Consider the following 12,609-nt stretch of genomic DNA (forward strand, 5'->3'; position numbering starts at 1 on the left):
GGTCTGCATCAACTTTCGGCTCTTTACCCCTTGCCATCATCAAGTATTCTCTGGAGCTGGAGGACCAGAAGCTAAAGAACTTGTAATTGAACCAATAAATCCTTAAGGGTTATAAAAATAGAAGGAAAATGAAGAGAGAAAAACAAAGAGGAAATGAGAGAGAGAGAGAGAGAGGGACAAACAAAATCACTTTTACACAAGTATGTTTTGCGGATAGCTCACGTTTTGGGGATTTGACAATTAGCGATACTTATGATTATGTTCATCAGCCCCCCTCCGGCCCTCTCCCCTCCTCTCAAACTTAATGGGAGCGTTACTTATGTAACTATAGCGTCTGAACAAAGAAAAAAGAAAAAAATGCAGGATAACGACTCCAGATAACAAAGCTGGAGTAACTTCAAAACAGTGTAAAGGAACCGAGTAATTCGATTGCAGATCGATAAACACCACATTTATGGATGGATGGGTTGACGCCTTTTCGGACCCTGTCTGCTTTGGTCTCAGTGAAAGACCAAAGCAAAGGGAACTAAACTTATTATATAAGCAATATATACCCCCTACCAAGTATACAGAATCATCGAAAGGACATCTTAAAATAGATTTGCCAAGGGACAGAAAGAAAGGATAATCGTTTACTATATACTGGAGATGGATATGAATTGTACAGTTTCAAACGGTCTCATTCACTCTTTATATATTTTCTATTCAGTTAATTGTTTGTCCCGTGATTATTTTGTTGTGCAAGTACTAATATAATCGATTATCGATTATCTCTTGATGTACGTTTGCAAGAACGCTTGTGTATTGCGTGCATGATCACAGTATAGGGCTAGCCTATAGAAAAGTGTACGTTATATGAATTTCGTATACTGTGTTATAGGCCCTACTATATTTTATGTGGTGTGTTTAAAGACATCCTCATCATCCTCATCATCCTCATCATCATCATCATCATCGTCACCATCAACATCGATAACTCCACAATAACCATCACCACCTCCAGCACTACCGGTTTACCATCGCCACCAGCGTCATCACCATTACCCCCCCCCCCCCCCATTACTGATCACCATCATAATCACCATCACCACCATCATCAACATTATTATCATCACCGCCACCACCGCCACCACCATCATCAACGTCATCACCATCACTACCACCCCACCACCATCACCACCACCACCACCACCACTACCACCACCGTCACCATCATCATCACCACCACCACCATCACCACCACCAAAACCACCACCATCATCATCATCATCAATACCATCATCACCACCACCACCATCATCAGCAGCAGCATTACTATTCCTTTCTTTTCCTTCCGTTTGAGCAAAATATTATAACCGAACAAGACGTTAGATTTGGTAATTTATAAATGATTGATTCGTTTGGCCAATCTAAAGTTGTTTGTTCACCGGTGATTTTATAGATGGTGGTCAGGAAACGCACATGACGTCAATTCAATACACAAAAGCAGATAAATATTTTGTAACGTATTGATACGTGTTTTTTTTTTGGTTAAAATATTAACGATTCACGCCTCCATTACGTTACGTCATTAGTCAGACATTGTTATCACGAACTAGTTTGATTGATGAGATAGTCATGGGGTAATTAGTTGCCTACAAATCTTAATGCCTACTCATCGGTCATATAGGGTTATTCATACCACTCGCCGATTTCGCGATGTTAAAGACACTATGTCCCTTTTGCAGCCAACATCAAATTATGTAGAACTTTGCAGGAATTATGGATATGTCATGTATGTCCTATCTGTGAAATTCAATTCAGTCTACATCAATAACCCACTTCTTGTAATGGCCAAAATTAAACTGATTGAATCTTTGCGCAGCATAAAAATAAATGTACGACCTTTCGGTACAATGGTCTGAAAAAATCAGACTATTACTTACTGGCTCTATAGCTCCTAAGTCGATTCGACAACTAAATAGTCGTTATTTTCCCACTTAAAGACATTTTCAAGCCCCCCTTTTATCAGAGAAGTTCTAAATTAGTAGTCTTTCAAATGCCGTTGGAATTTAACCTTTTCATTTTTTTTGCCTGCAAATGGGACATAGTACCTTTAAAACACGAAATAGCGCAAACTCTGTGATTTTCCTGGCTTTTACCGTTTTGCATAAGGAGAAGGGGAAAGAGAGTGAGTGAGATGGAAAGAGAGAGATAAAGAGAGAAAGAGAAAGAGAAGAAAGAGAGAGCGTCTGTAAAAAAGACATTCATTTGAAGCCGTTTGTAACCACCCTCACTCACCATATTTACCTATAACACCGTAACTAACATAGTTCCCTTAAGAAATAGATGAGTACCTCATGGTGATTAAACTTATTACGTTATAATGCCTTATAAAACTTGTTGTATTGCCCTTTGGGTGCCAAAACATGGGTCGGTCGGAAAAGTCTTTTGGCTGATATTTCTCGGTTGTTAATGCTTGTGTTTCAGCGTCATCATTTCATTCATATATTTTCACCTCATAATAATCCATGGTTTGCAAGGTTGTGTTGACCGAGATGTTTACGCTAGTAGGATTTTGAAACTAGGGCAGAAGACGAGAGAGAATTTGGGACTGATTTGATTTCATGCATTTATATCCCATTTATCTTTTTTATTCATTAATAATTTTAAAAAATCTAAAAAAACGGTTTAAAAAAAAAATAAATTAAAATGCCGACCGTAGACTTCAGATTTTTGGGTCGGTCGCAAAGGGCAATACAACAAATTTTGATTTTAGGCCTTATCTGCATACACGCATTCAGTGTATGAAATGATGTAGCTGGATGTGAAGTACCAGAATAGATCGACGAAGCGCATTGATCCCAGATACCAAAGCCAACAACAATGATATCGTCATTTTGCACATATGTTTTAATAATTTGTTTAATAAACTCTTTCACTTGCCCCCTGTCTTCTCTCCTCTTTCCACGTTTTGTTTGAAAGGCAATCCAACTTTTGTTAATAAATTCTTTGGAATGGAAGCAGACCCATCAGAGAAACAGAAACACGAAAGTGTTAAATAAATCAAGCCAATAATGAGGTAGTTATGGATGCTTGAAATGTGAGATCACTAAATCCATCCATTTGTTGAATAAACACACTCATATTTTTCTGCTAAATGCCTTTTCCCTTAGGGCACTACTCAAAATATATTATGGATAGCATATTATTATTGGTCCTAATAAAAGAACCTTTTGAATCATCTGTTTTGAGAAATTTTATTTTAATCTTTCTTATTTTTTGTCAGATTTCTTCAAATTTTCACCAGTCTGTTTCTCTGTTTTTTTTTTATAAACATTAGAGCAGTTGTCAGCTAAGGATGGATTTCCCCCTAATATTTTTACCACTCCCACAATAAAATGGTGTGATGCATGCATAGTTCTTATTACTGAACTTGGTATTCTCCGTTTCAAATATTCTTCTCTGCTTATCTCTATCACCCATTTCCTTACAATTGTCTTCCATTCATTATTATTTCTTGATACATCAAAGGATGCCCTCTCGCTTTCTCCATCTCACTCTTGTCTTTTTCTTTCATCCTCTCTCTTACTCCATTTCCAATCCTTTCTCCTCTACCCTCGATATATCCATATCTTAATCCACCTCTCTCCCTCTCCATCTCCCTCACGCTCTCTCTGTCTATCCCTTCTCTCTATCCATCTCTATCTCTCTTCTCGCCTCTCTATCAATATCTTTATCCATCTCTCCCCCTCTCCATCTCCCTCACACTCTCTCTACCCCCTCTCTGTCTATCCCTTCTCTCTATCCATCTCTATCTCTCTTCTCTTCTCCTCTCTATCAATATCTTTATCCATCTCTCCCCCTCTCCATCTCCCTCACGCTCTCTCTACCCCCTCTCTGTCTATCCCTTCTCTCTATCCATCTCTATCTCTCTTCTCTTCTCCTCTCTATCAATATCTTTATCCATCTCTCCCCCTTTCCATCTCCCTCACGCTCTCTCTACCCCCTCTCTGTCTATCCCTTCTCTCTATCCATCTCTATCTCTCTTCTCTTCTCCTCTCTATCAATATCTTTATCCATCTCTCCCCCTCTCCATCTCCCTCACGCTCTCTCTACCCCCTCTCTGTCTATCCCTTCTCTCTATCCATCTCTATCTCTCTTCTCTTCTCCTCTCTATCAATATCTTTATCCATCTCTCCCCCTCTCCATCTCCCTCACGCTCTCTCTACCCCTCTCTCTGTCTATCCCTTCTCTATCCATCTCTATTTCTCTTCTCTTCTCCTCGCCTCTCTATCAATATCTTAATCCATCTCTCCCCCTTTCCATCTCGATCACGCTCTTTCTACCCTCTCTCAGTCTCTCCCTTCTCTCTATCCATCTCTATCTCTCTTCTCTTCTCCTCTCTATCAATATCTTTATCCATCTCTCCACCTCTCCATCTCCCTCACGCTCTCTCTACCCCCTCTCTGTCTATCCCTTCTCTCTATCCATCTCTATCTCTCTTCTCTTCTCCTCTCTATCAATATCTTTATCCATCTCTCCCCCTCTCCATCTCCATCACGCTCTCTCTACCCCCCCTCTCTGTCTATCCCTTCTCTCTATCCATCTCTATCTCTCTTCTCTTCTCCTCTCTATCAATATCTTTATCCATCTCTCCCCCTCTCCATCTCCATCACGCTCTCTCTACCCCCTCTTTGTCTATCCCTTCTCTCTATCCATCTCTATCTCTCTTCTCTTCTCCTCTCTATCAATATCTTTATCCATCTCTCCCCCTCTCCATCTCCATCATGCTCTGTCTTTCTCTCTCTCTCTCTCTCCCTCCCTTCTCCCCTCTCTCCTCTTATCTCCCTCAATCACTCTAGAAATCTTTAAAATGCTCAAAAGGAGTCAAGTGACAATTTCACTTTCACCTCTAACCTACTATCATCGGCTGAGAGCCAGAAAGGCTTTAACTCATATCTTTCATTCCCTTCTAGATCTCATAACAAATGAAACAGTTGCTACGTTTAAAAAAATCTACATTTTCACTGATTGCACACCTTTCATATGCCCTTACAATACCTTTTACAAGAAATAAAAAGACTTCAAATGACTACTTTTATATATTTCAACAGAAAAACAAATTTTAATTGTGATCTTTTCTATGAAGTGTCTCACCACTGATGCAAAACTGACTAAATCTCAAGGAACATTTTGGCAAAGTGACAAACACTGTAGGAAGCATCTGGACTGTCTTTAAAACTACAGTATGAACAGGTCCTTTACTTACACATTATATTTTGTTTAGATTCAGAATGGCGTTAACTCATATACTTTAAGACAAAGTTAAGGCCCTTTTGACTCTAAATAGATGTTATAATATTAGAATGCAACCTCCACACATATATATGTATAAGATGTGCAATCGTAAAACTCTCTACATATGCATTTCATCGGTTGAGGACCAGAAATAACAGTGTTGAATCATTATGTTACATACACCCTTCTCACTCTAAGCAAACAACTTTTCCATTCAATGCATAACAGCCCTTTCTTTTATACAAATCCGTTTCAATATGCAGTGTGGACAGAGTTTTTACATGCGACTCCAGTGTGCTTCATAACTCACTGCAGTATAGTGCAAACACACCCTTCCACGCACTTCACAACGTAATTGTAAGCACAGAAAACCAATGTGTGTGTGAAAGAGGTATACAACTGAAACAAAACTTCTCAAACGAAAATGAAATGTAACTACATGTATGATTCATTATAAACAGAAACAATATTAAACTTGAAAAAAACAAAAACATTTGAAATGAAGTAGGAAATAAACTTTTGCAAAACCTACATTCTCTTATGTATATTTGTTGTGCTGTGCAATCTGATATCATAATAAATAGAAATTACATGACATGTCTTACTTATTTACAATTTAAAGACATGAACAACCTTAAACCGCTACACATATTATAATAAATCACTCATCGATTGCATGAAAAAGTTAGTCAATATTTCAATATCAAAGGCATGATTGTTAGTATTTCTAATAAGAAGAGATGATGCTGATCACAACTAAAGGAATCTATAGAAACAAATCCTCTTTTAGAAGAAGAAAAAGTGCTTGAATGCTTAAAAGATATGTAGCTGTACCAATTCATATTTTAAAACACATATGCAAAAATTCCTTTTGTAATGTGCATGACTGAAATATCCAAAAGTTTTAATGATTATTGGAGATTTACCAACGAACCGCTTGGCTCTTCGCTAATTGTTTTCTTTAATGGGAGTCTAGACGGACATTTTCATTGCCTGTATGCATTGTCCCCTCCCTTTTCAAGTATGATTTTTTTAAAGGGCTTAGCATTATCATTTTGGGGGCTCTATGCTTAGGACCCCTTTTAGTGTGAAGCCCTGAAACAGAATATTTGCAATTTTGTACCGTTGCAAAGTTTCCAGCTCCTGCATCAATTTTAAAATGGTTTATTTCTTCCATAATAAATACTAAAAGATGCAAAGCAAGCACTTTTATGTTTGCATCAGTAAAGGCAAGACTTTCCCCTTTATTTCCTCCTCCCCATCACTCCATTTACGATTAAAGACGGCGGATATTAAGACTAATTACGTTGAACATCAATTATGTTTGAATTGCTGATCACACATTACTGCCATATCAAACTTACCGTTTCAAAGCCACCGTTACATATTTTAATGCTGTTGTTAGATATATAGTAATGACATAACTCTTATAGACAAAATAAATATTTGATAAATTTCCAAGCATGATTCTGATATATTGAGGTACGCTGATATTACTAAGGCATTTTAATAGATAAAAATGAATACATGCTTATTGCTCCAATCAATGTCATTTTGTTTTCAATTTTTTTACACAATTAAACACATTATTCATGTTATCTGCTTTTTTTAGGCAGTTTAAGAGCAAACTTTCTTTCATCTAGTCCTTAACAAGACTAATTGTAGAGGCATAAAGCATCAGCAACACTGCAGAAATTGTAAATTAACATCAAATGAAAGATCTTTGCTTTTTATTCCCGTTTCCTCTCGGGACAAATCCCGACAAGAAATGTCATTACAAGAGCGTGTATCCAGCTGCCGAGCTGTTGCCATGGTAACGATTCATAATCCGTGAAGATCTTGTTTGAGATTCAGCGACAATGGCGCAATTACCATCTCATTAGGCTTGTTTTCAATTTGTGCCAAGCCTCTGATCTTAACTTCACTTTTGATTTCAGTGCCGGAGCTTCGTTGGGGGAAATCCCGGATCATGCTTATCGTATTCATTAACGTTGCCAGATGAAGATAAACATGAAATCAAGGATGTAATCATTGTTCTTGGTTTGTATTTCTCTTTCAATCAAAAAGGGAAAACCCCTTTATATCCATTCCATAAACTCAGTATCATTATTCAGATCTCATCGCATCCATGCCCAAATCTTCCTTAAATCCTTCATACGCTGTATTTCTACGTTTTGTTTTATGCCTTGCGATGTAATCTCATTTATCTTGGAAAATCATTCTCTTTTAAAAAATAACTCTTTACTTATCTTTCTATCTTTTTAAAGAAGATTACAAGCAAGTAAACCTAATCCCTATTAAAATAGTATTATACAGCAAAACAGAACTTCAAATTGGATTATGGAAAAGCAATTCTGGTAAAAATGTGAATTAGCTGTGTGCTTGGATATTGAACAAATGAAAGGGGCTTCTTTTTGGTGAAAAACTCATCCTATCTTTCTTTTGATCTTTCTAAATTGACTCCACAGAAAAGCAAGATAAACTACAGATTTTCCTTCCTTTTTATAGCATAAAATGAAAATTGCAAGATTTTAAGATCAATTGTAACTGAAATCCTTGACATCCAAAATTGTTACCATTCTAATTCCAAATTTTCTTATCTTTCATTCATGCCTGATCTCTTGTTATTCTTGACCATTATTCAAAATGTAATTAAGATTTGTTAGGATAAATATCTAAATTTGTGATGCATTTTCAGAGAAATTGATTTTAAGTCATTCCAATCTGTTTATCAGGTAGAAAATGTTCTGATTCAAGTTTGAAATATTAAAAAGCAGGGAAAAGGAACTATAACCTCTTGAAAAATGAGATTAACTATAATATGAGACCATGTGTACTGGTGCTCAACATAGGACATGGATCAATACTTCAATTTCTTACTTTTCTTTGAATATTCTTCTCCCCAATAACACATTTTCATCTAATTTATTTGCAAATAATCACTCATTATAAGTCAGGATCATCCAGCATAACTGTTTAAGTATATTTTTAACTCTAAATTATCTACTTTCGGTTCTTTATCCCACTCAATTTTAATCAAAACTATTAATTACTCCAAACCATATCAAAACCCATTTATAGAAAAGTCTATGTCAACACTTGATTGTTTGATGAGAATAGCCCACTCACTTTCAATACTCCAAGTGAAATCTTGATTTCACCATGACACTCGCATTTCCTGTTTTGCTACTTTTAGCTCGATAAGTCCGTTTTTGGCCAAAACAATTAGTTGTGAAAGCTTCCCTCATGTGATGTTAAAGGAAACGACTGCATTGCTTACACTTCTTTCCTTATTACAGGGTTTTCTTAATTGCAATCCAACCAAGAAATAGATATCCTTATTCTTCAATTGCAAATACATCCTTTTCCACTTACTGGTAATGTCTTCAGGCCCACCCTTGAATATTGTGTGCATATTGTGTGATTTAAGTGCGACGTTTTCTTTTTTCAATTAGTATTCAATTCATTTCAAGATTAATTTCTACTGTAAAAGATTTTATATTTTTAAATTAAGTTCAAATTGATTTCTATTTTGATGAAATTCCCATGGTTTCCCATTTGTAGAGGTATTCTATTGTCATTTTTAATTTATTTTTCTGTTAATTCATTTTACTTGGATCTTATTTGGTTCCTGTTTTATGTTTTTAAAATATGTAAATTAGTCAGTTCTTTTAATATAATTCAATCATATGACCAGAACTTTATCTTTAATGCATTTAGTGATAGCACTTCATAAAACATACAGGGATGTTAATGATTTAGTGAAGGAAACCCACAAACGGGAACCTGTCCAACCAATCGATCTATGTTCCCTCTAATACCCCCAACCCCCGTTCCTTATCTCTTCTAAGGGGACTTGAAGCTCACGACTCAAACTGTCAATTAAGCGACAAGGGGAAATCCCTTCCCACGTGTATGCCAGCAATTAAGCATTAATTAATCAGCTGAGAGAACATATGTTTCGCTCAGGCCTGGGGGTCCCTGCTGCACTGTGCAGGGGGAAAAAGAAGGGAAAACCCCCTCTCAGACTAGCCTATGAATTATTTGGTGACTCAGCGCGTCATGTGACTACCCTTAACACTTTATATTCTATTATTTATTACACCTCTAAATGTCAATTTCATTAAAGGGGGAAATCTACTGCAAATTCCTGGTTGATTAAGAAGAATAAATCTACGGAAGTTGGATAATATATGTCAAATGAATACAAACAAAAGTCTCCGGGGGGGGGGGGGGGGGGGGGAACGAACTTCAGGGCTTAATTTCAAAGGAAACGTTTGGCAAGAAAACCATGTACACACATGATTAAACTTCATGATATTTTCTACTGTTCCAGATTGGCATGAAGACCATTTACTGTTTGAAAAGGGCATTATATACCATCAAATAATGATCAAAAGAGAGAGAGAGAGAGAGAGAGAGATCAAACAACAATATTAAAAATGTTTAAAGAGGCAACAAATGATAATGCTATGAAATGACCTTGAACTTGGTGTAGGAACAGAACAAGTATATCTTTAAAGGATATTTTCGCAACAACTTGTTGAAAAGGAATCAATATTGTACATGTTATTGGTGTCAAATTCACAAAGAAGAGCAATTTTTAAATGCTACACAAAATTGGATCACAAAAAGTGAATTAGAAACAAATAACAGGGAGAGTACAGCTAAGAAATCCATACAGAATATGGACTGGGAAAAAATATACTGGTATGAATAAAGATAATTTTTTAGCAATAAGTGTCATTTTTTAATTTTCCTTGCCACACAAACCATTCTTTCTAAATTCATCTCCAATAGATTCCCTCCGAATGAACTCTGAACCCTACGAGGTGTGATAAACTTCATTGTGATAAACCACATTCTTTTTATAACCCCTTCAAACTTCCTTGTCTGTCTCTCATTTTATGTTCTATGCTAACAAACTTTGGAGACATCAGACATTGAACCCTTCATAAAATGCGCCTGATTAATAGATACCATTCAGAAACAGATCAAACCTGGTTTAGCAGCCGCCTGTCTATAAAAACCACCTGTCTATAAAGACCCCCTGTATATAAAAAATGTTACTTCCCTTGAAAATATCTGATTGAATACGCGTCTAATGAAACCTGTGAATATTGGGCTGCTCCATTCGTAATCTTTCTATACAGGTTAAACTGTACATATTTCCGGGGGTTATGATTATAAATGCTGAACGATTTAAATCACATCATCTCCTTCGCTTGTGATCATTCAATTACCAACAGAGTGACTCTGAACTTGAACCTATAAACGAAATGAAAGTGGATCATATCAAATGATTATTTTGTTATAAAACACCACACATACAACCTTGAAAACAGTATTGATAGCTTTAAAAATATATATAGCACCACATTTTTGTCCTGTTTGTGTATCTACATGTACTTTGCCTACTTCATATTCAGTCTTTCTCTACAAACTAAAAGAATGCTTGTGCTGAGCTGACATGCGACCTGGTTTCCACTCTTAATGTACATCAATCAATTTTTTTTTGCAACATCAAAAGAAACAATCCCTGCTTTTTGGTTTAAATTTCAGTTTTCATTTTAAAAAAGGCACACAAATGGCTAAACTTCAATCTTTTAAGAATTTGTCTGTGTTTTGTATCGTTCCGCTGTACAAAGCAATGTACATATTAACAAGGTGATTTTGACACAATGGGTGGGGCGCAACATTCAAGAAAAATTAGAGCCATAGACGGATCTTAAGGTAAACAAGTTCCTCGTTTCAGGTTGTTTACGTAAGGTTACTCATAAGGTGGGTTGAGGAAATACCTGGCACTTTAAAAAATATCTTAAGTCACCACACAAATTCTAAAATTGGATCAATCTGCCATCGTGAAACGTTTGTTCAGAGGGTTTTACATGTACATGTATTTAAAAGAGCTGGACATTTCATATATACAGAATACCTTTTTAAAATGACAATGAATATTTACGAATGTTAACTATTAAATAATCGTACTGCACATTAACAAGCTTTTTGTGAATACATTATGGTACATACATGACCAGGAAATTACCAAATCAGCACAGACCGGCTACTCCTTGTTCAATTTAGAAACACTTGTGATGATTATCGATTTACAAAGCACAATGATATCTTCTTTTGAGAGCCAGGATGGCTTTAATCCAAAGTAAAAATAGATGACCTAACTTCCATCTGGCTCTCGGCGGATATCATTAAGCTATCACACAAAGAATAAAGGACACCATCTCATAAATCTTTACACCACTTTAACATGATCATATTTACAAGAAAAGAGAACCATCTTTATAGATAAAAACTGTCATAATCTGCTTAAATAACACTTTCGATTACATCAATATTTTGGGTAAGACCTGTATTAATGAATAGCCTTGATGGTAAATCCTACACAAAATGCTACACATATTCAACCATACTGGCAAATTAAGTACACATTTATTGCAACTGTTTAGAAACACTCCCAAGTAGCTAGTATATTCTTTTCACTTGTACTGTCTAAGTTCATGCTAATTGATAAACGTCTCCTCGATAATGCCATTAACGAAGGTGGTTTTAATCTCGGTAACATAGTCTGATTTTGTGGAATCATCCACAGCCGCGCTCTTCACAACCTTCTTTTCATCATTAACATCAGTGACATTTGTTTTGCTAACTCTTTCATCCTCAGGATTTTGCTCGCCACCATCTGAATGGCCGTTTGTGACGTTCGATTGCGTACTTGAATCGAGATCTGTTTTGGTAGGTGTTGTCTTTCCTGATAAGTTAATATTTATATCTTTGTCTGAATGTTCTGATTCCTCTTTCTCCCCCGCATCTTTAGCGTTGACGTCATTCACTCTGGATTTAGCGTCACCGACTGTGGTTTGTTTGATGTCCGCCTCTGCCTCAGTGACGACAATTCTAACGGCTCTTTTCTCATCCGGTGACTTAACAGCAGACAACGCACTGTTCTCACTTTGTGGTTTTACCGTTTCCTGAGATTGACCCGATTTGTCGGACTTTGCGGCTTTGTTCGGTGACGAGGGTGCTTTAGAGGGCTGCGAGAGTGATATCGACAGCGACGCAACTGCGCTGTTCGTTGTGGGCAAGCTGGCTTTCTTGATGGGTTTAAAAGCGGAGCTCTTCCCTCCCACTTTGGCTGCCTCCCCCTTCGGCGAGAGTGGTTTAGGCTTTGTGGCAAAGCTGCGAGGCGGCGACTGTGGTAACCTGATATGGGCATGCACAGGTTTCTGGATTGTACCATTAGGTGAGGAGGGGGTACTGTAAAGTAAAGATCGTTTGTAGGAGGGGTGAGTTAATTGTCTGGTGTACATGCGG

At 36.8% G+C, this 12,609-nt stretch overlaps 1 protein-coding gene across 4 annotated transcripts in view; it reads right to left on the bottom strand.

Annotated features, from left to right (window-relative positions):
* Positions 1-5,083: 5,083 nt before the first annotated feature.
* Positions 5,084-12,609, bottom strand: part of LOC100891869 (coiled-coil domain-containing protein CG32809) — a 62,054-nt gene continuing 54,528 nt past the window's right edge. For all 4 annotated transcript variants that reach the window (XM_030990584.1, XM_030990587.1, XM_030990585.1 and 1 more), the window contains one exon: positions 5,084-12,552. In XM_030990584.1, coding sequence (XP_030846444.1) covers positions 11,799-12,552 — 754 coding nt within the window. In that variant the 3' untranslated portion in view covers positions 5,084-11,798. The remainder of the gene's footprint in view (positions 12,553-12,609) is intronic.

This window comes from Strongylocentrotus purpuratus, unplaced genomic scaffold, assembly GCF_000002235.5.
Source record: "Strongylocentrotus purpuratus isolate Spur 01 unplaced genomic scaffold, Spur_5.0 spur5_scaffold_19, whole genome shotgun sequence".
Classification (NCBI taxonomy): Eukaryota; Metazoa; Echinodermata; class Echinoidea; order Camarodonta; family Strongylocentrotidae; genus Strongylocentrotus; species Strongylocentrotus purpuratus.